This window comes from Blennius ocellaris (assembly GCF_963422515.1).
Source record: "Blennius ocellaris genome assembly, chromosome: 5".
In the NCBI taxonomy this organism is placed as follows: domain Eukaryota; kingdom Metazoa; phylum Chordata; class Actinopteri; order Blenniiformes; family Blenniidae; genus Blennius; species Blennius ocellaris.
The window spans coordinates 4,164,531-4,189,743 of record NC_137654.1 but is presented as its reverse complement, the minus strand read 5'-3'; the positions used below and the strand labels follow the sequence as shown (position 1 = coordinate 4,189,743).

General features: G+C 45.9%; 1 protein-coding gene across 1 annotated transcript in view; it reads right to left on the bottom strand.

The window, feature by feature from the left end:
* Positions 1–25,213, bottom strand: part of arfgef2 (ADP-ribosylation factor guanine nucleotide-exchange factor 2 (brefeldin A-inhibited)) — a 43,824-nt gene that overhangs the window by 1,286 nt on the left and 17,325 nt on the right. The window contains exons 8-38 of the mRNA XM_080496775.1: positions 24,014–24,117; positions 23,791–23,924; positions 22,786–23,020; positions 21,582–21,681; positions 20,241–20,380; positions 20,044–20,152; positions 19,302–19,491; positions 18,494–18,605; positions 17,726–17,931; positions 17,557–17,641; positions 15,392–15,563; positions 14,937–15,088; positions 13,856–13,984; positions 13,621–13,779; positions 12,432–12,579; positions 11,978–12,074; positions 11,852–11,892; positions 11,605–11,774; positions 11,350–11,501; positions 9,293–9,465; positions 9,041–9,201; positions 7,866–7,996; positions 7,264–7,393; positions 6,914–7,049; positions 6,464–6,602; positions 6,298–6,355; positions 5,101–5,209; positions 4,876–5,015; positions 4,085–4,256; positions 2,625–2,763; positions 2,328–2,445 (exon numbers count right to left, since the gene is read on the bottom strand). Of these exons, the coding sequence (XP_080352901.1) occupies positions 2,328–2,445; positions 2,625–2,763; positions 4,085–4,256; positions 4,876–5,015; positions 5,101–5,209; positions 6,298–6,355; positions 6,464–6,602; positions 6,914–7,049; positions 7,264–7,393; positions 7,866–7,996; positions 9,041–9,201; positions 9,293–9,465; positions 11,350–11,501; positions 11,605–11,774; positions 11,852–11,892; positions 11,978–12,074; positions 12,432–12,579; positions 13,621–13,779; positions 13,856–13,984; positions 14,937–15,088; positions 15,392–15,563; positions 17,557–17,641; positions 17,726–17,931; positions 18,494–18,605; positions 19,302–19,491; positions 20,044–20,152; positions 20,241–20,380; positions 21,582–21,681; positions 22,786–23,020; positions 23,791–23,924; positions 24,014–24,117 (4,241 nt within the window). The remainder of the gene's footprint in view (positions 1–2,327; positions 2,446–2,624; positions 2,764–4,084; positions 4,257–4,875; positions 5,016–5,100; positions 5,210–6,297; positions 6,356–6,463; positions 6,603–6,913; positions 7,050–7,263; positions 7,394–7,865; positions 7,997–9,040; positions 9,202–9,292; positions 9,466–11,349; positions 11,502–11,604; positions 11,775–11,851; positions 11,893–11,977; positions 12,075–12,431; positions 12,580–13,620; positions 13,780–13,855; positions 13,985–14,936; positions 15,089–15,391; positions 15,564–17,556; positions 17,642–17,725; positions 17,932–18,493; positions 18,606–19,301; positions 19,492–20,043; positions 20,153–20,240; positions 20,381–21,581; positions 21,682–22,785; positions 23,021–23,790; positions 23,925–24,013; positions 24,118–25,213) is intronic.

The following is a 25,213-nucleotide window of genomic DNA, read 5'->3' as shown; positions in this document are numbered from 1 at the left end:
CCGTCAAACGTCCCCCTACAACCGTCAAACGTCCCCCTACAACCATCAAACGTCCTCCTACATCCGTCAAACGTCCTCCTACAACCGTCAACCACCGTCAAACGTCCTCCTACAACCGTCAACCACCGTCAAACGTCCTCCTACAACCGTCAACCACCGTCAAACGTCCTCCTACATCCGTCAAACGTCCTCCTACAACCGTCAACCCCCGTCAAACGTCCTCCTACAACGTCAAAAGTCCTCCTACATCCATCAACAACCGTCAAACGTCCTCCTACATCCGTCAAACGTCCTCCTACAACTGTCAACAACCGTCAAACGTCCTCCTACATCCGTCAACAACCATCAAACGTCCTCCTACATCCGTCAAACGTCCTCCTACAACTGTCAACAACCGTCAAACGTCCTACATCCGTCAAACGTCCTCCTACAACCGTCAACAACCGTCAAACGTCCTCCTACATCCGTCAAACATCCTCCTACAACCCCCGTCAAACGTCCTCCTACATCCGTCAAAAGTCCTCCTACATCCGTCAACAACCGTCAAACGTCCTCCTACATCCGTCAAACGTCCTCCTACAACTGTCAACAACCGTCAAACGTCCTCCTACATCCGTCAACAACCATCAAACGTCCTCCTACATCCGTCAAACGTCCTCCTACAACTGTCAACAACCATCAAACGTCCTCCTACATCCGTCAAACGTCCTCCTACAACCGTCAACAACCGTCAAACGTCCTATGTCCGTCAACAACTGTCAAACGTCCTCCTAGATCCGTCAAACGTCCTCCTACAGCCGTCAACAACCGTCAAACGTCCTGCGACATCCGTCAAACGTCCTCCTATGTCCGTTAACAACCGTCCAACGTCCTCCTACATCCGTCAAATGTCCTACAACCGTCAAACATCCTCCTACAACCGTCAAACGTCCTCCTACAACCGTCAAACGTCCTCCTACAACCGTCAAACGTCCTCCTACAACCGATAAACGTCCTCCTACATCCGTCAAACGTCCTCCTACAACCGTCAAACGTCCTCCTACAACCGTTAAACGTCCTCCTACGTCCGTTAACAACCGTCAAACGTCCTCCTACATCCGTCAAATGTCCTACAACTGTCAAACATCCTCCTACATCTGTCAAACGTCCTCCTACAACCGTCAAACGTCCTCCTACAACCGTCAAACGTCCTCCTACAACCGTCAAACGTCCTCCTACAACCGTCAAACGTCCTCCTACAACCGTCAAACGTCCTCCTACAACCGATAAACGTCCTCCTACATCCGTCAAACATCCTCCTACAACCGATAAACGTCCTCCTACAACCGTCAAACATCCTCCTACAACCGATAAACGTCCTCCTACATCCGTCAAACGTCCTCCTACAACCGTCAAACGTCCTCCTACATCCGTCAAACGTCCTCCTATGTCCGTCAACAACTGTCAAACGTCCTCCTACAACCGTCAACCACCGTCAAACGTCCTCCTACATCTGTCAAACGTCCTTCTACATCCGTCAAATGTCCTCCTACATCCGTCAAACGTCCTCCTACATCCGTCAACAACCGTCAAACGCCCTAAATCCGTCAGCAACCGTCAAACGTCCTCCTACATCCGTCAAACGTCCTTCTACATCCGTCAAACGTCCTCCTACATCCGTCAACAACCGTCAAACGCCCTAAATCCGTCAACAACCGTCAAACGTCCTCCTACATCCGTCAAACATCCTCCTACAACCGTCAACAACCATCAAACGTCCTCCTACGTCCGTCAAACGTCCTCCTACAACCGTCAACCACCAGCTGCAAACGTCCTCCAAATACGTCAACAACCGCCAAACGTCCTCATACAACGTCAACAACCGTCAAACGTCCTCCTCCAACCATCAACAACCATCAAACGTCCTCCTACATCCGTCAAACGTTCTCCTACAACCGTCCTACAACCGTCAACCACCAGCTGCAAACGTCCTCCTACAACCATCACACGTCCTCCTACAACGTCAACCACTCTGGACGCCTCCGTCCTGCTGCAAAAGTCCTCCTTCATTCCTCATGTCAATCTAATGTTCACACAATTCTGTGTTTTCATCATCTGTGAGCCACAATCATCACATATATTCATCATATATGTCCAACGAAACTGAACAATGTTTCACTTTTACTTTCTGAAATGACCAACAAAGAATCTTGAAGTTTTTGTGATATTCAGATTCTCTGAGATGCACCTTGATGTGCGTTTCCATTTCTGTGTGTGTGTGTGTGTGTGTGTGTGTGTGTGTGTGTGTGTGTGTGTGTGTGTGTGTGTGTGTGTGTGTGTGTGTGTACCTTGTGGTCGGGCAGTCTCAGCGTCCTGGTGAGCAGCAGCATTAACAAACTGTTCCAGGCTTCTCTGTGACTCTCTGAGGTCAGACTGATGAAGTAGGCCAGAGCTTCACTGCACACACTGAAACACACACACACACAGTTATGCAGTGTAACCATCAGATCCTGTCACACGTGACTGTGAACTTTCACTGAACTGCTAAGTGACAGGAAGGTGATGTGGAGCTTTTATTTTGTAGAAGTGAACACCGAGTACCATTAGTAATGTGCGCACACACACACACACAGAGTTGGACTCACAGCAGCAGGCGGGTCTGGATGTCGGGCCAGGAGTTGTGCAGCTGAGCGTCAGAATACATCCTGAACAAGATCCTCAGGCTGCAGGCCAGGCTGCTGGTCTCCTGCTTCAGGAGGTTGGGTTTGGACTTCCCTTTGAACCCTGACACACACACACACACACACACACACACACACACACACACACACACACACACACACACACACACACACACACACACACACACACACACACACACACACACACACACACACACACACACACACACACACACACACACACACACACACACACACACACACACACACACACACAGAGTGAAGGACACTGGCTGGACCACAGGGGGCGCTGTGCAGCTCTGCTGGGTGTTTTCAGAGTGGGACAGTTTGATACTCAACATATAATCCACATATTTACTATTTTTCTGCAGAAAATTAATAAAAAATGGTTTCATACATGTGATTTGACACAAAGTCTGCAAACTTTGTGATGTGATCATGTAAAATATTGAGACTACTGATCAAATATTTTCATTGTGCCTCCCCTACCTGCTGCTGTTTATAGTGTACCTTACCCTTATTCATTTTATTTTCCTTAAACTTATGTAGCGACCTGTTTATCTGTACACATGACGGTAAACATGTGGGATGTTTTTCCTCCTGGCTGGGAGAACGAGCCTCTGTTCTGCACTACGTCACACGTTTGGCTGCTTTATCAGTCGTTTGACTTTTTCATACCAGACGGTGCACAGTGAGACCGACTGTCTTTCTCCTTGCACAGACTGACAGCTGGGACTCATACTTATATTTGAAAACATTTTTTTTTTTTTTTTACTTTTATTTTGGGAGAGGTTAAGTTTCTCACAGAACATCCCAACAGCTACTTATTTGTTGTTCTGATATCTGCTTGGAAAGAAAAGCATCACATCCTGACTATAGAGGAATGGACCAACTATTGTTAACGAAATATATCCCATGGAAAATATTACTTCTTCACTTCATCTGCAAATGGATAAACTTACAAAGTCATGGTGAAAATGGGTCACAGCCGTAACTTTTCTATGTCTCTTTAACTGAAAGAGTTCCCTGGTCTCTGATTCAAAGTCATTTAAAAGTGAATGTATCTATTGTTAATGTTGTTTTTCTGTTCTTTTATTGTACCTATTTATTTTGTTTGTTTCTATATTTCATACACTAAAAATATCCATTGTGCATATTAATGCAAACTGTGGGATTATTAATAAATACAAATATTTAAAACAAGAAACACGCTTCAATGCACTGTATGTGACAGAAAAGAAAAAGAAAAAGGAAATAATGACATTCCTCGGTGCAGGTTGATCAAATAGATTCCAACATGCTGTGCAGTAAACGTGGGGCTTGTGATGAACAATACTTGTACGTTGGGTATAAAAAACAAAGCGTGAGATAAAGGAAAGCTGTGGTTCCCCTGGCGTCCTCACCCGCCCTCCACAGCGCCGTCCTCTGCTCGTTGTTGGAGTTGAAGTCCTTGGCGAAGCAGTGCGACTCCAGCAGGCAGTCCAGCAGCTTGAAGAGGTGGGCGGAGGTCATGTGACGGTACATCCCCTGATCCGGCTCCGACTCGCCGCCCTCACACTCGTCCAGGGCGTCACGCTGGTACAAACACAAACCTTATTCAGCTTCTTTCGCTTTGAAACTTTGGTTCTGATCGACACAATCAGTTTGACAACACAATGATGAACTGTCAGAAAAACGTTGGATGTGGTTCAATGTGAATATGAAAATCAACATTTTCCTGATGAATCTGATTGATGAAAATGTAAATAGCATTACTGCAGTATTATAAAACAGGTGTCATCAATACAAAATGAGGAAATCACGGATTGGAGTGTTGAAAATGAGAAATTTGACTGATATACAAAAGGTTTCAACCCTGACATTATCTAATGTCATGAGATTGGAACAATCTTGAGGTAAATATACAAATAAGTGAGAGAAACAAAAACCAGCTAACCAACTTTCTGGAAAATGACTATTGTGAGTGTTTTGTCATCAAGTGTTATTGAAAGGATTCAGTCCTGCTCATGTATGGTTTCATAGTTGTGATGCGCTCTGTTGTTTTTGAAGTGGATGTTTCTGCCATGTCGGCCTCCAGACGCCGTGAAGCTGAGGGTTAAAGTGTTTTGATTTTATTCACACCAGCTCTCAGAGAGCACAAAGAAAAGCAGCAACCCGTCAGAACAAACAGTTTCACCCGCCGCAGTGTGGGTACCTGAGCGGCAGCCATGTTTTCGGCGTCCTCCTTCTTGCTGGTCGCCGGGTAGAAAACGATGTTGTCGATGGTTTGAATGAGTTCGAGCTGCACGACACATTTAATGAGCAAACCTGCGAAGAGCTTCTGGTCCGACAGCCCTGCGGAGGGAAGGACACGGGCTTGAGCCGCTAGCCACCGTATCCGGGCGGGTTCCGTGCAGCGGTGCATGCTGGGAGAACTCACTGGTGTTGGACTTGCCCTTCCAGGTGTCGTCGCTGGACATCTGGCTGTGTCCTCTCTCGGACAGCGCGCGGTCGTAGCTGCTCTGGGACTGACTGTCCAGGTCGGCGTCCTGCGGGACGTTTTCACACGTTCAGCAAAACTTCACAATCAGACAACGTGAAGCTAAAATCAACACTCGGCGTCACTGGGCCACTTTAGAAACTGGTTGTGCTCAGAGTGTGTGTGCAGCCTGACTTTACATCACGCACACCACTTCTCTGCTTCACTGGATCAGTCTCATCAAATATTTCAGGAAATCAAGAGATGAACATTTCAGAGGTTTGCAAAGAATAATGATTTGATAAAAAGACGGAGGATAAAACTCCAGTCGGACATTAAAAAAAACGTTTTAACAGTTGAATTTGTTTAAATTGTAGCGGAGAAAAGAGCCTTCAGAGGAATTATTGATTGAAAAAGCAGTGTTACAGAAAAACCCGTCACTAATATAAAGTCAGTCTATGATTTGGGGGAAAGTCTCTTCTGGAGCAGTTTGAACTGCTGTTTGTAGGAAAAGGCCTTTTGCAGCCAGGTTGGAATAGTTTTGTATTTTTCATTAGTTTTGGTTTCACGTTCCTCTGTTTCTTTGTTTATAATTAGTTTTTATGCATGTTTGCTAGTTTTAGTGTTGGTTTGAGTTTGTGTGTAATGGACTAACCTTCAGTGATGAGATGTAAAAGATTCAAAGCAGGTGTGGGGTCACTGCTGGAAGCACAGAACTACAGACATTTTCTTTACTAGTTCAGTTTAATCTCAGTTATTTTCAGGATTATTTTACAGCTTCAGTTAGTTATTTTGTTTTATAAAGTTTTGATTTGATTTCTATTTCCGTTAACAAAAATGTCTTTTCATTTCTAGTTTCCATTTGGATCGTATCTATTTGAGCTGTTTTTATCATTTGTTAGTTTTTATTGAGTTTCACATTTAGTCTGTGTGACGCACTGAAGAGAAGCGACTTATATTCCAGTTGGACACGACACACTGACCACACTCACTTATTTCTGCACATTTTCTTTGTGTTTGTTCTTAAACTTTCTTGTTTTAACGGACGACTGAAACTTCAATTGAAAACGTTGGGAAAAATAAGGACTACAGACAGGAAGCAGAGCAGTTGTTTCCACATCATGTTCCACCGTTCAGTGAGTCATTTTATTTACTTACCAGATGTTTCCCGTCTCCAAGTTCCTCGTCCTGCCCGGCCGGACGCCACGTCAACAAACTGAAAAACAAAACAAGACATCAGTGTGTTGGAAAGAGTGGCCTGCCGTCACAGTGCAGATCTGAAGTTCCCCTGAAGCCGGGGGGATGGCCGCTCTGTGGGACTCACGCATGTGGACTGGTGTTCTGGAAAATCTCCAGCATGCAGGAGCAGGTGACGTTCCACACGTCGGGGCTGAACTTCTCCCCGTTCAGGATCACCAGGTTCTCCAGGCAGTTGGTCCCCGAGCGAGCCAGCTGCTCGTTGTCTGGGCGGAGGGAGACGGGACAGTCAGCATCTCAGCATCTCATCACTTACATAATCAGGAGGGATCAAATCATTGAAAAGATAAATGAAGAGATTTTTTTTAAACGTATCAAAATAATAACCTGGCAAAATGTTATGACAATAATGGCTCACGTGTCCAATGACAAGCTCTTGCATTATTCGCATTTTTCCTCAGTGTCATTTATCATTTTAATCCAATTATTTTTTGATTTTCTTTATTTCCAGCAGTTGTGTGCATCAAAGCGGACTCGTGTTCAGACAGTTTGAGATGCTGGAGACAGAAGCACACACCTTGCCGGACACACCACTGCAGCTGTGTGAAGATGTCAGCCAGCAGGATTTCACTGAGCGGCTCGTAGAACTGAGTGAAGACGTCACAGATGGCGTACAGCGCGTGGTTACACGTCGTCGTCATCCACTCAGTTTTCTGGAAGAAGAGAAGCACATTCCAGCGTCGAGGTGTTTTAGAAAGCAGGAGTGTTTCTGTGGATGCAGTAATGTCTGTCTGTCTGTCTGTCTGTCTGTCTGTCCTCAACAGAGATGTGAAGCTCAACTGAGACGGTTTGAAAACGGTGCACTTCTAAAAACATTCCATACATTGGCGAGTGCCAACGCTGCAGATTGTGGTGAAAGGCTCTGACCTCAGTCTGCTGCTCCGGCAGCTTCATGTTGTCGAAGATACGGAAGACGATTCTGAAGAGGTCGTGCCACCAGTGCTTCTCGAAGGTGTGCCCGTAACTCTTCATGATCTCAAACATGACCGTCAGACCTCTGAGGAGACAACGGGAGCCGTGAGGCAACACACAAGAAGCTTTTTCCTTCTTCATTAAAGTCAATGATTTCAGTGTTGGATTTAAACTTTAGTCGATAAAAAGTTGGTCCAATGTGATTTGTGGGCGAAGGAGTTCAACCTCATGTCAACCAAGAACAAATGAGATCACATACAATCAAATATATCATAGAAATAAAACTTGAATGTCACATCTTAATTGAACTCAGTTACTAAACTTCAACTAAACCCCAAAATCATGAACCTCCCTGTGGACAACAATACAGTAATAACTGCTAATAACAATGTAATAAGCAAATTGTGTGTTGAAATATCAAAAGGCTGATTATTGCATGAAGTACCATAAAACAAATATTGAGTTTATTTGTATAAAGGAGCACAGAGGTTATTTTGGCTTTTCTCACACTGAAGCTTATTGTCTAAAAACAAACATGGACGGTGTGTGTGAGTGACCTGGTGCGGACGTCCAGCTTGCAGCGGTTGATGATGCATGACAGCTCAAACAGGATGGGAAACCAGCCACGCACCCACACCCGGTCCCCGGGGGCCACGTTCATGTCGTCACTGGTGTACTCCCTCAGGGCCTGGACCGTCGGGGAGGAAAAAGACTTGCAGCTTCAGCATCACAGCCAGTAAGACGACAGCAGAGTGGAAATATCTGTGACGGCAGCGCTTCAAGAAGCCGGAGAGCTAAATCAATACAAACAAGTCCCACATTGAAAGAGTAAATACGGCGAGGTCTGCCAGGGTCACTGCAGTGAGGAGTGACACACGGCTTCAAGCGGTGAGGATCCACAACACACAGGAGCAGTGATGTGTTCAGGAGGCCTCAGGGAGAGGCAAAGACACAATCCACATTAAAGCTGAAAACCCAGTTTTCTAGGTTGACTTTTAACTCTGTCTGTGTTTATCCTGTATGCTCTGTTTTTATGAGTCTCTGGAAGCTTCCACCAACCTGCAGCACCTCCCACAGTCAGCACCTGTGTTTTATTTATTGTTTTGATGTATTATTCATGTATTTATTTCTTAACCTCAGACAGAACTACCTACCTCAGAACATATACTATATTCTGTGCATTAACTTGTACCTTGTGCTCATACTCATTCATACTCATTCAGCCTAGGTACCTCAAGTAGCTAGTTTTTTATTTTTTCTGTAACTTATTATCAGTATTATAGCCTGCACTGCACTGTTTCTTTTTTTTACCTTACTGCACTAATGTCCCTCACTTACTCACTCATCTGGGTGTGTGGGAGCTGAATGTGCGTGTGAATGTTTAGGTTATTCTGTATATATGGTGTGTCTGCGATGCTGAATGTGAGAATGGCTGCCTGTGTTCCATTGTATGTCTCCTGTGTGTCTACTGTAGCTACACCGCAATTTCGTTGTACCATGTACAATGACAATAAAGCTTCTAATCTAATCTAATGTATTGTTTTTATAGCTTTGTTGTAAAGCACTTTGGGTACCACTGGGTTATTGTAAAGGGCTATACAATTAAAATTTGATTGATTGATTGATTAAAGAAATATCCTGCCGTGTCCACATTATATTTCAGACACTGTGTTACCGAGGCTGTAAAACCAAACACACACACACACACACACAGTGTGTTGAAGGCTCCTACCTGCGGCCGGTCAGACACGTATTTGGCACAGTGTCGGATGAGCCGGATGGCCTCCATGCTGGTGTCGGGGAAAGCTGCGTTGCACACGAACTCGGACAGACACTTCACTGCATCCTGGAAGGAATCAATAGCCGCTGCAAAGTGGCGCTGGAAGGTGTTCACTGAGGAGGAGCGGAGGGGGAAGACACTCACACTGGCGTCCACACTGAGGAGCCAGACGACCACGACAGGCAACGACCCGGTCCTACTCACACACGATGTGGCCGGTGGTCTGGAAGGCCAGCTCCACGATGGTCTCGTCGTGGTCCGAGGCAGCTTGGTGGAACACGGAGAAGATGTTCTTCCACCCCGAGCGGATGTTGGCCGCCTGGGAGTTCACCATTTGAGCCACGCACCTGATCACCATGTCTCTGATGGTGGGCGACCTGACGGGAATAAAGTCAGGCATCAAGCTCAAGGACCTCCTGATGATGATGTGCACTGGAATATGTCTGCATCCGTATGAAACCTTAGACATTTTCAAATGACTTCATCACCACTAATTCATTGGAGTCAAAACATCCTACGATACTCTAGTGTGTCTCCGTATTTTCTGCCCTATAAGGCGCACCGGACTATAAGGCGCACCTACATTAATTGACATAATTTACAACTTTGTTCATATATAAGGCGCACCGCCCTACAAGGCACACGGAATAGACCAGTGGTCAGCAACCTTGACAGCTCAAAGGCATTAGGTTACATTTTCCACTGATTCTAACACCCTGAGAGGTGCACACGCTTTATTTTGATAGTCCTACCTGCAGCCTATGCCAGGAGGACACTACACACAAAACCTTCTTCACTGCTGGTTGACAACTTACAACTACCAGTAATAATAATGATAATAAACTAAACTACGTGAAGTAAGCAACAAAAACACAACACAACACAATTATTACCGACACCACAAACCAAATATAACCCCCAATAATTGCATTTAAAACACCACAAACAGCTGCAATGAATTATGGGAGTTTCTATCGGCTGCACTGAGGAGCTCAGGATGTCCCATCATGCCTTGCAGCGACAAATTTTGTGTTGTTGGAGGTTATTGTGGGTTTTTGTTGGGCTTGTGTGTGTGTTGATTGTGTTTATGCTGTGTTTTTGTTCCCCAGTTTAGGGAGTAATTATTTCATCTAGTTTATTTTGGTTTGTTAGAATGTTGGTGTGCAACCATGAGTGATGAATGTGTTGTGTGGAGTGTCGTCCGCTCTGAAGCTCCGGTAGCGAAGTTAGAGTTGTCAAAATAAAAGCTTCTGGGTGTTCAGCTGTCAAATAGCAGTCTCAAGTAGCGCAACTCTTCCATATATAAGGCGCACCGGGTGATAAGGCGCACTGGCAGCTTTGGAGAAAATTTGAGGTATTTAGGTGCCTTATAGGGCGGAAAATACGGTACCAGAACTGTCTATTGAAGGATGTAACTTAGAGGCAAACAGGTGTAACAACAAGTTTATTAGAAAAGTGTTTCAATCAGCTACACAAGATACATTTATCCACAGTTGGAACGTTGGAAAAAACACAAATATGTCATGTTCAATGGTTCAGTCCAACCAAAGCTGACCGAAACTTTTTTTTTTTTTTATTATTTACCAAATTCATCCAGTTGATAAACTCTGAAAAATAGGTTTGGCTTTGAAGTTAATCCTTGTGATGAATCAAATGAATCCTGAGAACATTAATATTTCTTCTGTCCTATATCAAAGGATGATATTAAAGATTGTATTTCTCTCCTTCTTCAGTGACGTCAACAGCTTGGACCTCTCTGACCTGTTTCACTACGAAACTATAAAAACATCCAGACCCTGCATTATCCAATGTTATCAATTACTTCTTGTGTTGGGAAAATATCATTTACATTGTGATAAATGAAGGAATAAGAAGCCCTTTTAAAAACGAGTTTATATTCTATTTTCCATCTCTCAAAAAAGATGTCATAAAGATATCTCTTTTGATTTAATTTCAATGTTAAAAACTCAGATGAATATGTTTGTAATTGTTTACCTGAATTGGTATATTTACACCCTTTTGAAAGCTCCTCCACTCTTGTATTTCTCTTTGTTTGTATGTTTTTTTTATTGTTCTCTTAGTGATGGATGATTTCATGCTTAGCCACCACTAGAGTTTGTCAATGTTTTCCCAAATGTCCTCCCACACCAACAGGCTACGACTTTGAGAGGACAGAAGGAAAAAAAAAAAGTACATTTCTAAACGTATATCCACTCAGAAAGGAACATGACAGTGTGTGACAGCAGTGGCTGAGCGTGTACCTGTTTTTCTTCATGATGTGTTCAAAAGGCCTGAGGAAGTCTTTCTGGAAGCGGAAGTTGGCCAGCTCTCCTTTTTCCAGGAACTTCATGGAGAGCTGCCGGAGCGAGTCCACGGCGAAGATGGCCACGTCCTCGTTGGGATTGCAGCCCACCTGCACAGGAGGAGGCTGGGTGAGGATCCCCTCAGCTCTCCCTTCATCCTTTAACCAAACTCATCATCCATCCATACTTAACCCACGAGACTTTAACACGGACCTTGTTGAAGTGGTCTCCGATGACCTGCCAGATCCGAGACCACTGCAGCCGGATGCGGTTCATGTTGTAGTACGAGATCTCCACTATCTTCTGCAGGCTGAACATCCTGGGCTGGTGTGCAGACGCCAGCTCGTCCATGGACACGGCGCACAACCAGCGGACGAAGTCCACTGGACAGTCACACAGCAGAGCTCCGAGTGAGCGCACGCACACACGCACACACGCACACGCAGACACACACACTTACCAATGGCGTTTCCATCGAGTCTGGTGGAGCCGGTGAAGATCCTGGGAAGAACATTACAATCAACATAAGTTTCAGTGGCTGTTAAAGCAGAAGCTGCATTTCATGTTCAGGTCGCCCTCCTCCCACCTGTCCACAGCGACCACCACGCTCTGAGAGCTCGTCTCTCCCACCGACTCCTGGATGTGAGCCATCTGCCTCTTGTCCTGACTGCCCACCAGGTTGCCTGCAACACATTCCATGGAGCTCAGAGCGGACACGCCAGGAGACACAGTCAGCTGCTGATCTCTCAAGGCTGCGCAAAACTTCCACCAACAGCTGATGAATAAATGAGCCCGTAGCTCCACATATAATAACGTAGTCTTGTTTTGATCTGTGACAGTAGGTCGGTAGGCAACAGTAGCTGGCCGACCGACGGGATTCAATCCTGGTGACATTTGTTTGTGATGCAAAAGAAGTGACGAGGCAGTGGAGTCCCCGTCAGAGGGAGCGGAAGGAAGGAGCACATGACAGACGTGGCAGAGATCAGCCTGGCGTTGAGCCAGAGATGATGTGTGTGTGAGTGTGTGAGTGTGTGCCCTACCGAGCCCCAGAGGCATGAACTCCTCCGTGCCGGAGGGGAGGCCCTTGATGCCGGCCTCCCGGTCCCGGACCACCCCTGAGATGTAGCGGGTCTTCACCCCGGTGCCGATGAGCTGGGCCAGCTCCAGCTGACTGATGCAGCGCAGGATCTGCAAGTCACCCGTTTAAAACAAGACGCTCAAAATAATTCAGGTTTGACCATTAGAAAGAAAATGTACAATTCAAAACCTGCACAGATTTTTGTTTTCTTTTGAAGAGCAAAACCCCAGATTTGATAGATCCTGATGTTTTGATTTAGCAGCTTCATTTGACTGCGAGCAAAGAAACACTTCATCCAGGGTAAAAAGTTGAAACTCCACAGCGACAAAACCACAGAGAACTCAATCAAACCAGGTTATTACTTCACTAGAGTCCATCAGTCCCCAAGCTTTTTTGTGCCACGGACCGGTTTAATGTCAGACCATATTTTCAAATACCTTAAGGTGTGGCGGATAAATACAACAAAAATGATACGACCAACACAAAAACTGTGGTATTTTGTAAATATAATAACAAACGTGAATCCACTGTGTACTTGTATGTCCTTCTACTAACTTTTATGTTCTTCTTCTGTCTCCTCACTGGACCTTTTCCCTTTTGCAAAGAAACTTTCCAAAGACGACTGTTTATTTAACTCATTTGGCTCGTTTGTGGGTTTAATATCAGCGCTAATGTATCACGTGACCGACGCAAGTGTGAGTCATAGACGGATGTAATGGAGAGTATTCTGTCATTTTTCAAAATAAAAGATTGTCCAGACTCGGATAATAAATAAAAGGGAAACAATGTAAGTTCTTTATTCTTTCTGTGCGGCCGGGGGCTGTGGTCGACCTACAACAGGAACATCTCCTCCCTGAGACTCCACTGACTTCTGAAAGCGTTTTCGTTGAACATACTGACAGACTGTGTGTGGTGAACACAATAAATAGACTTTGATCGTCAGAAAAATTCACATCTTAAATATAAGAATGGGAATTTAACAGAGAGAAAGAAAAACCCCACTGATAATATTCTGAGTCGTGAAAAACGCCGAGTGTGTATAAATACAGATAAGAACCAGTGGTCAGTCTGTGGTCTGCTGTGCAGTAAAATGGGGACGTGCTCAGTATGAGCCCAGTGGTTTTAATGTTTTGGATGGTGGGTCTGCTCACCTCATGCCAGGAGTTTCCCAGGTAGTTTCCGTCGGTGTGAGCCACCGTGATGAGAGTCTTGATGGTGTCGATGTTCTTCTGCTTCATCTCCGTGATGCTGGAACTGGCCGTCAGCAGCGTGAACCTGGCCAACGCTTGAACGTATGCGTCGCGCTCCAGCTGCAGACGCACCACCGAGTTCATGCGTGATCACGCGTCAACACTGGTATAAACGGACGAGGGTGAGGCAGCAGACCTGCATGCTGAAGATGCAGGCGATCCTGATGGCGCAGCGAATGCCCTCCAGACACAGCGAAGCCACCTCGGGGTCGTCGCAGTCCTGCAGGCCCACGCTGAAGGCTGCCAGCAGGGGGGTCCACGCCAGCTGGAGACCACACACAACATTCATTCATTCTCTGTGATCCCAGCTGAGTCAGCAAAACAGAGCAACACAGTGCAACCTGCAGCCATGTGGCCCCTGCAGCTTTCACCTCAGCTCACAAATGCAGTGTCCAGTGTGATTCTTTGTACAAGAACCAGGACAGAAATCTCAGAAGAAAATGGTTTCAGTCATTTACTTTGACTGACTAGCTACTGCTTTACCTGGAGCTTTGACATGTGCACAGAAATTATGAGAAATATATGACGAAAGGTTTACAACTGAATAAAAAGTTAAACAGCTAAAAATTGACTTAGAGCGATATAACAAGTGAAACTAGAAAATTCCCGCTGGAAATTTTATTGTGCCTGCCCCCTGCTGCTGAGCAAGCCCCCCCCCAACTGAAGTTGTGAGCCCGTGGCGGGGTCAAAAGTACGTGTAAACCATCTGATTAGCTAGTGATTCTTGATCGCAGCGCCCCCATTAGGCCACCCTCCAAATTTCAGCTCATTCGAACAAACTTGTTAGCATGCAATGCTAACACCTGCGATTTGCCTGAAATTCGCAAAGGATACCTCCCAGGTGTGGGTGACCTGGAATCTGGTGTTATATCACATTCTGACATGCTAAGCTAACTAGCTTAGCTGGGCGGCTAAAAGGGTCAAATGGATAAAATATCTAAAATCCCCCCCAAGAAGGCACAATGGTGCTAAAATGGAAAAATCATGAGGAGAAAGTAAGAAGGAACAGGAGCTAAAAGTGAAATAGGTTAAATTACCAGCAACTGTTTAAACAAATGTCAAGAACAAAAACTGCCACATTCAAGTGAAACACCAAAACAAACAGATTTCTGTGGAAAGGAAAAGCTCCCATTGACAAGAAGAGTCTGTAGAAGAGAATAAAAGCTCCTGAAGTGTCAGAACAGTGACGGAGGTGAGTGATAAGTGAGTGTGAGCACCTTGAACATGGGTCTGACGTGCTCCAGGTGCGTGGCGCTGAAGAACGGCGCCTGGGCGTGGCTGACGGCCTCCATCAGAGCCTTGGCGGTCTTCGCCATCTGCTCCATCTCCATGTTGTAGAGCAGGCGCCGCTGCTTCTCGCTGGCTACACCTGACCAGACACACACCTGAGTGACCTGCAGCTCTCATTCACCTTCCACCAGACCTTCAAATACTCATTTCATTTATTTATTTCAAAGGGACTGTGTGCAACTTAACATAAATGTTGTCATTTAACGCGTTGTACCGAATTTAGCCACAGGCTCATTCACACCTGCAGTGGCGTGGCCAGTGAAACACATTCACAGAACAATGTTTAACACTCAGAGACTTAAAACAACACTAAAAACTACAGTTCTCCCCCTACATCCACCAGACCAGACAACATTAGACAGCAGAGGAACCTGGGACTCACTCTGCTTGGTGGACTTGGGAGTGATGGAGAACTCCTTGCTCTCCTTCATGGCGATCTTCTTTCCTGCGATCTCGTCGTAAATGGAGGACAGGTACTCTTCAGGCAGGTCCTTGCTGTCGTTGATGCCGCGGTTCATCTTGATGTACTGCTCTTTGGTCATTTTGTTTTTCACCTGGCAGGAAGAAAAAGTGCCTTTAGAATGTCATCAAAAACACACGGGCACATTTTAGACACTTCTCTGGAGCAACAAGGTCGTGTGAGCAGACTGTAACTTATCATGAGGCTGTCAGTGATGAGGCTGTCATGAAGGTATGAGGATGCTATACAGTGATGAGGCTGTCATGAAGGTATGAGGATGCTATACAGTGATGAGGCTGTCATGAAGGTATGAGGATGCTATACAGTGATGAGGCTGTCATGAAGGTATGAGGATGCTATACAGTGATGAGGCTGTCATGAAGGTATGAGGATGCTATACAGTGATGAGGCTGTCATGAAGGTATGAGGATGTCATGCAGTGATGAGGCTGTCATGAAGGTATGAGGATGTCACACAGTGATGAGGATGTCATGTAGTGATGAGGATGCTATACAGTGATGAGGATGTGATGAGGATGCTCTACAGTGATGAGGATGTCATGAGGATGCTCTACAGTGATGAGGATGCTCTACAGTGATGAGGATGTCATGAGGATGCTCTACAGTGATGAGGATGTCATGAGGATGCTCTACAGTGATGAGGATGTCATGAGGATGCTCTACAGTGATGAGGATGCTCTACAGTGATGAAGATGCTCTACAGTGATGAGGATGCTCCACAGTGATGAGGATGTGATGAGGATGCTCTGTAGTGATGAGGATGCTCTACAGTGATGAGGATTTCATGAGGATGCTCTACAGTGATGAGGATGTGATGAGGATGCTCTACAGTGACGAGGATGTGATGATGATGCTCTATAGTGATGAGGATGTCATGAGGATGCTCTACAGTGATGAGGATGCTCTACAGTGATGAGGATGTGATGAGGATGCTCTATAGTGATGAGGGTGCTCTACAGTGATGATGATGTGATGAGGATGCTCTACAGTGATGAGGATGCTCTACAGTGATGAGGATGTGATGAGGATGCTCTACAGTGATGAGGATGCTCTACAGTGATGAGGATGTGATGAGGATGCTCTACAGTGATGAGGATGCTCTACAGTGATGAAGATGCTCTACAGTGATGAGGATGCTCCACAGTGATGAGGATGTGATGAGGATGCTCTGTAGTGATGAGGATGCTCTACAGTGATGAGGATTTCATGAGGATGCTCTACAGTGATGAGGATGTGATGAGGATGCTCTACAGTGATGAGGATTTCATGAGGATGCTCTACAGTGATGAGGATGTGATGAGGATGCTCTACAGTGACGAGGATGTGATGATGATGCTCTATAGTGATGAGGATGTCATGAGGATGCTCTACAGTGATGAGGATGCTCTACAGTGATGAGGATGTGATGAGGATGCTCTATAGTGATGAGGATGCTCTACAGTGATGATGATGTGATGAGGATGCTCTACAGTGATGAGGATGCTCTACAGTGATGAGGATGTGATGAGGATGCTCTACAGTGATGAGGATGTGATGAGGATGCTCTATAGTGATGAGGATGTCATGAGGATGCTCTACAGTGATGAGGATGTGATGAGGATGCTCTACAGTGATGAGGATGCTCTACAGTGATGAGGATGCTCTACAGTGATGAGGATGTGATGAGGATGCTCTACAGTGATGAGGATGCTCTACAGTGATGAAGATGTGATGAGGATGTCATGCAGTGATGATGAGGATGTGATGAGGATGCTCTACAGTGATGAGGATGTGATGAGGATGCTCTACAGTGATGAGGATGTGATGAGGATGCTCTATAGTGATGAGGATGTCATGAGGATGCTCTACAGTGATGAGGATGTGATGAGGATGCTCTACAGTGATGAGGATGTGATGAGGATGCTCTACAGTGATGAGGATGCTCTACAGTGATGAGGATGCTCTACAGTGATGAAGATGTGATGATGAGGATGTGATGAGGATGTGATGCAGTGATGATGAGGATGTGATGAGGATGTCATGCAGTGATGATGAGGATGTGATGAGGATGAGCAGTGGCAGACTGACCTGAGGACTGTGCAGGTCGGTGGTGAGCATGATGATGGAGTAGGCCAGGACGTAGGCAGTGTCTGCGCTGGCAAACAGCGTCTGTCTGCTCCAGGGAGAGAGGCAGCGTTAGTGTTCACCCGCACCCTGGCCACACTGCTTCACTCTCACAGAGGAGGTGAGGTCTCACCCCTGGTTGCACTCCAGGTAGCGAGCAGCAAACTTCTCCATCAGCCGGTCGATCTTCTGGGCCTCGCCCGGGAGCCTGAAGCCCTCCAGGAAGGCTCGCAGCGCCGACACAAAGTCCCGCCCACAGAAGTCCAGCTGGTCCACGTAGCAGTACATCACCTCTTTGTTGAACTTGATGTTCTCGCCCAGAAACTCGCCCACCTGAGTCTGTGGATGAGACGTAGCGTTGAGGGGTTACTGCCACCGAGGGAAAAGGCTCAAGCAAATCAATGGATGAGGGCTGTGGAGCCGATTCCAGCTGAAATGTTCCACTGGACAAACTGTGTTTCCACATTGCGGACAATCACTGCAAAAAGTCTCATATGGATAAAACGGGGCTTCTCCTCATTTTGAAGGCTGAACATGGTTTGTTGCTCCAGACTAACTCATGGCTTTCAGCTCAGATGGCGTCTCATTAAAGCAACAAAATACTGGCTTCTTATTCACCAGAAACTTATGTTGCTTTCTTACATCTTCAAGACGTCCTACTAATACGCCACACCTCTCTTAAGATCCATTATAATTTAAAGTGCGTACGCCTTTATATCTAGTCGGTAACTAAACCTTATGTTTGTGTCACAAATTAATGAATGAATAAATGTGAGTTACAGGATGATAATAATTATACTTTCCACTTTTTTATTCTGAGTATGAGATCAAAGGAAAAGCCTTCCCCACAGTCCCCCTGCAGGGCCCGGGCCCTCAGTTCCAGCAGCAGCGGCCCCCTCACCGTGTCCAGTCGGTCCTCCTGGTGCAGGAACTGTGCGATGTCCTCTGCCGTGGCGCCCAGCATGCCCTGATCCTGCAGGTACTGGATGCCGCGTTTGGGCTTTTTGTTGAAGCTGCAGGACGAACAAAGCGACGGATCAATGGCGCCACGCAGTACGACGGCTGCAAAGACTCCTGTGTGTGAATGTGACGGACAGGTCTGCACAGTGAAGACCGAACGTGATGCATTCACTCCCCTCACCTCCTTGTTCTGCAGACAGCCACACCCCAAACATTTCATATCCACAACACACATGTTTTTCATTCCCTTTATTCATAATTGATTTTTTTCTCGTCTTGCACCGTTTAAAGGAAGTGCACACATTTTCACACTGAAAGACTATTGTTGTATTTCTGTTGTATTAAGTCTGTTTTTCTACTGTTAGTTAGCCTCTGATGGGAGGAGTCATCTTGCAGTGGCAACAGACCAGAAACCCTTTTATGCCGACGCCCAACCAATCAGCCTTCCAATCAGCTTGTTGCCAGAGCAGAGGGGTTTCCTTGGAGTTTAGGTAGTTTTCCCATCATCAGTTTGTGTAGTGTCATTTGTTCCTCCCCTGTGTCTGAGTTGATTTTACTCACTCACTACATATATATGTATATATATGTATATATATACATACACTCCATAGTGGCTCATTCTGGGAGCTCAGTTGTTGTGTTGTTTGTTAGATATTTGGAGTGTTTTGTTGACCTCATTTTTCGTCACAGAAAACTTAAGTTTGTACGCGTGTGTGTGTGTGTGTGTGTGTGTGTGTGTGTGCGCTCACAGCTCGATGCCGTGCTCGATGATGTCCTTTTGCTGCTTGATGACCTCGTACTGCTCGGGGTGGTCTGCCTGCGACGTGGCCATACTGGAGGACACGGTGGAGTCCAGCGAGCTGACGCTGTCTCGCCGTCCTGTCGGCGGCTCGGGGAGCTTCAGCTCTCCTCCCTCACTGTCGGACGGATGCTCTTGACCTGCACACAAGCACTTCTTTACACAAACCCTCCAGACGATAGTTTCCTCTCAGAGACTGGAATGAAGACCCGGATCAGTCCGTCTCATCTCCATGTTAATGCTGCTGTGCCGCCGTTACTGCTCAGGTCCTTTCAAATGGAAACTTTACATTTCTGTGGCATTTTACCAATTCGTCGTTAGGAGTGACCGCTGCTTCTTTCGTTTTCTGAACACACTGCCAAACGGTCAAAACACGAGTTTTCTGAACGGTCGGTTCAGCACGTCAGCTGCAGTTTGTCTGCACATGTGAGCAGGTCACACACATCAACCGAGGACCAGAGTGTTTGAGCTGCTCACTGTATTAACGCAACAGCTCTTCTCCACCAACATCATCTGCATCCATGGAGACACACGTCTTTCACACAGCAGATACTGTGTGGACCCATATAAAAGGAAGACAAGACGGAAGGCCAAAAGGAGCTTTTAAGTTTCTATGGTGTTGTTCTGTGTGTCTGTTAGAGCCGTCAAGTCTTCAAAACAAATTCTCACTTTCATTCTTCCTGCACACTTACCCAGGTTAGCTTGAAGGTTGGGGTTGACATACATGTCTTTGCTCCACTCGACCATGCACTTGAGGATGGACACCAGACACTCCAGACCCTTCTTCCTCAGACTGAGCTCCTGGGACCCACAGGGACGGGATCAGTCATGTGACGACACCAAGCAGGACGAGGAAGGCCTCGGCTTCCATCGGAGCGACTGCACAAACCTGCAGTGGCGTCATGCCGAGCTCCTGCCCGCTGCGGCCCTGGGCGATCTTGGACAGGTCGTTGACCAGGCGCTCGAAGATGTTGGCGGCATTCAGGTCGCAGTCGTAGTTCACGTAGATGTCGACCACGCACTGAGCGTCTGCATGGAGAAAGATCCAGCAGGGCAACAGGTGAGAAGTGACCTTATCAAGCAGATACTGAAGCTGCTCCAGAAGCTGGACCAGAGTAAAAGATGAAAAAAGCTCCACGATCACGTTTCATTCTGGTTTGGTGGCACACTTCTCACACCTGTTAGCGAAAATCATGATCGCAACATATTATGCCACGTTTAATCGTAGCATCGAGAAGCACAAGTGTTCCCTTCTAATTATTAAAATATTTCTACATATTTTGATGTCTGGAGTGACTACTTTGAGATGACAGACGGTGAAAAGTGACTTCAATAACTGCTGGATGAGATATTGAGGACATTTATCTGCTTTCTGACTTCTACTCTTGGATTCTTGACTTTTGCCGTGACGTTTACATTTTCCACCACTGTGAGTCGTCCCGCTTCGTTCTCATCTCTGCTGTCAGTCACACCGGGTCGCTCATCAAGACGACGACTGGTTCAGCGACATCCCAGACGTAACGCTTTGCAAACATTTAACTCTTCATGCAACAATGAAAGCCCTTCAATGTACAGTTCCACAAAGTTTGTCAGTGTTCCGATCAGAATGTTCTGCTTGTGCCTGACATGCATTATTTGATCAGATGTATAAAGTCTAAATAAGACCAAGAATATATCTGCACATTTAAAGAAAACTAAGAAAAATTATTTTCGGTTTGTATTATTGCTGTTGAAACAAAACTCAGGAGTCGAATACAATTCCAGTATTAGAAAAAATACAAACGAAACCATCGCTATCCTTAAACGGCTCTCATAGTTTTAGGATTTCCTGAAGGAGGGCAGCAGGAGACACTTCTCTATCAAGAGTGAAATATATTCATTAAAGTTGACATTTCATTGTTTTGTGCCCAAATCGTTGATTCAGTCGTTACAACATACTAATAAGTGAAACTTTAACTTCCTGTCTGACTGACGTCTCTTCCAGAAGAAAGGGTCTGAGGGGAGAGCACAACACTGCCACCTACTGGCTGATGGTGGGAAAACATAAAACGTTATCTGGTGGTGTAGGAAATTTGATTAAGACTGTAATAAAGCTCGTCTCACTCTTTAATTATACTGTGCATCGGAATATATTTCCTTATATTTCAGGCTATGTACATTTTAATAAAATTCTATGATAAAGCAGAATCAAATAGTTGGGACAAGGTGACGCCGCTCCGTCTTCATGTACCTGCACAGATGCGAGTCAGTGTCTGGATCACCATCCACTTGTGCTCAAAGGAGCTGGTGGACGTCTCCAGGATGGTGAGGAAGATTTCCCGGAAAAACACCTGAAGAAAAAGGAAGACAAGGTTCAGGAAACAAAGTCCGGGGACTTCCCAGTGAATCAGCGTCTGATTCCTGCTCTGAGCGGCTCAAACTTGTGTTTTCATTCAGTGACCGCGTGCAGCCCAACCACTAAAACAACATGAGCGGAATACCGTATTTTCCGCACTATAAGGTGCACCGGATTATAAGGCTCACCTACATTGATTGACATATTTTACAACTTTGTTCATATATAAGGCTCACCACATTATAAGGCACATGGAATAGACCAGTGGTCAGCAACCTTTATAGCTCAAAGCCATTAGGTTACATTTTCCACTGATTCTAACACCCAGAGAGGTGCACACACTTTATTTTGATAGTCCTACCTGCAGCCTATGCCAGGAGGACACTACACACTAAACCTTCTTCACTGCTGGTTGACAACTTACAACTAATAAACTAAACTACATGAACTAAGCAACAAAAACACAACACAACACAATTATTACCGACACCACAAACCAAATAGAACCCCCAATAATTGCATTTAAAACACCACAAACAGAAACTCCCATAATTCATTGCAGCGATCGGCTGCACTGAGGAGCTCAGGATGCAAGGCATGATGGGAATTCATGTTTTGTGTTGTTGGAGGTTATTGTGGGTTGTTGTTGGGCTTGGTGTTGTGTTGATTGTGTTTATGTGTTTGTGTTCCCCAGTTTAGGGAGTCATTATTTCATCTAGTTTATTTTGGTTTGTTAGAATGTTGGTGTGCAACCATGAGTGATGAAGGTGTTGTGTGGAGTGTCGTCCGCTCTGAAGATCCAGTTGCCAAGTTAGAGTTGTCAAAATAAAAGCTTCTGGTTGTTCAGCTGTCAAATAGTCTCCAGTAGAGCAATTCTTCCATATATAAGGCGCACTGGGTTATAAGGCGCACTGGCAGCTTTTGAGAAAATGTGAGGTATTTAGGTGCCTTATAGTGCGGAAAATACGGTATATTGAGTGAAAGGAGATTTCACACCCTAGCATGTTTGACGTTGTTGCTCATGCTATTCTGCGAGCTTTGAGGTCAGACCACTGAGCTTTTGGATTTCACCGTCAGTTTGCCGTGACGTGTCTCTGACCTCAATCTGCATCTTCAGGTGGACCTTGAAGTGGGACAGCAGGGTGAGGAAGATGGCCAGCGACAGCTCGAAGACCTCGGGCACCGAGGAGACGCCGTTCTTGGACAGCGCCACACACAGGTACTGTTTGATGGCGTTGACAAACATCTCGTGGGTGCGGAACACCGGGCCGGCGCCCTGCAGCACGGAGAGCAGCAGCTGCAGGGACACGATTTTGGAGCGCAGCTCGTGTGACCTGCCGGGGGAAGGACGGCGGCGGGGGGGTCAGTTTGGATGTCAACAGGCTTTCATGTGACAGTAACTCGGACTGTTCACTGCCTCCTCCTCCTCCTGGACTCACTTTACTAACAGATTAGGTTACAGAAACCAGAGACCAGAAGAACACCAGGATGGAAAAAGCCAGACTGAGACACAGGCTGGTTTCATTTCTCACAACAAAAAGACATTAAATAACAGACTAATCAAGAATTTAAACCTCCAGGCTCATGACACATTCAACTGAATAATTATTTAAGTATCAGGGTATTTGAGGAACAATGAGCAAAATTAATGCAGAGTGGGAAAAAAACCCAATACATTTCTGGAGGAACCATACAAGTTATTCTCATATTCATGTTTTCACATTCACAGAGCTACTGGAAGTGAATCTGTAGGAGAGAAAGACAGAGAGACAAGGACGGACAGACTTTATCTGTACTTGTTATCGCAACAGTTCTTATCAAATGTCAAGTGTTTGTAAATCAGAAAACTTGAATGACATACAGGACCTGCCATGTGTCAATGTGACCGACTATTAAATCCAATAATATTCTAACAATAGCTGTTCCATTAGTTAGACTTTTTTCAAACTAATATTATGGAACTGAAATTCCTTTGAGCAGAACTTCGGAGAGAACTGGTTTGTAAACACTGTGTTTGTTAGATACATGTGTGTTGGATACATAAAGAGCAGCATTTAAAACCAACGAATGTAGAAACCGACCGACACGACGTGAAAACACTCACTTTGGGTCTGGAGGCCCGTCAGCAAGAGGCTTCATGGAGAGTTTGCAGAGAGAGCGGAACACCAGAAAGGCGTCTTTCTGCAGGATGTGGGAGAACCTGGCGGCGGCGTGCGGTCCCTGCAGGGCCTCGGCGTCCTGAGAGACGTGGACGGGTCACTCTGAAGCAGCTGGTCAAGGAGGTGACCTGGTGATGGTCTCCTCCCTGTGCTGCAGGACGTACTCACCAGCATGTCTGTGGAGGACACCGAGGACCGGTCCTCCATGATGCCGTTCATCTGCTGCCCCTCCGTCCTCACCGCGGGCGGGGCCACCTCCGGGTGCTCGCTTCCTGGAAAACACATTGGAACACATTCCATCATCATCATCAACAACAACAGAATGACAGGACAACGGTTCTTTCACACTGCTTCGTCTGAACCTAAATGGAAACCTGATTCCTTGTTCTCGGTTCAGAATGACTCTGATCTGAACACGAACCAGTGCAGTACATCACTAAACATCTTACAAACCTTAGGAGACTTTAGCTTGGCCCAAAATGAATCAAGAAAAGGCCCATATTCAGCAGGTTTATGCACTCAAACTTGGTATGTGAAGAGTTAATGGCCAGTTTTGTAACACTGTTCTGAGCAAAGTGAGCTAAACCAAGAGAAATGACATGTATTATCATTGGACTGTGTAAACCACCATCATAACGTGTAGCTTATTGAGCAACAACCACTCCATTTCATACAAAATGTAAACACAGATCCAACAAAGGTCACGCTTTGAATTTTGATGTTTGGACGACCAAAAGTAGCCCAAGTGTGACAAACGTGTTTTGAATCTCTTGAAAGGGAATCAAAGCTCATGAAGTAATAAAACCCATTTGGAGGTTGAAGATAAGCAGGACGTGGTGTTGATGGCCAGTCCACTCTTTGTACTCAAACACAGTCAATGGAGGTGAAACTCCCTGTGAACACAACTCAATCACTTTGTCAGAGTCCTGCTGCACCTCAGCATGAAGAACTCCCCAGGATCATGAGAGGAGAGTTGGTCCACTGCTACATCCAGGTGGAAACAGATGAATGTGCAGCATGGCTTTTCATTCCAACTCCTGTTCAATGTGTTTATTTATCTGAAATATCATGTGGACAAGCGATTGCATCGTTCAGGGGTCGACAACCCACAGCTCTTCAGTCCCTCCACTGCAGGTCATCCTGGAGGGACGTAAGGAGGCAAGGCCACCCAGAGAGGGACGTAAGGAGGCAAGGCCACCCAGAGAGGGACATAAGGAGGCAAGGCCACCCAGAGAGGGACGTAAGGAGGCAAGGCCACCCAGAGAGGGACGTAAGGAGGCGGCCAAGCCACCCAGAGAGGGACGTAAGGAGGCAAGGCCACCCAGAGAGGGACGTAAGGAGGCAAGGCCACCCAGAGAGGGACGTAAG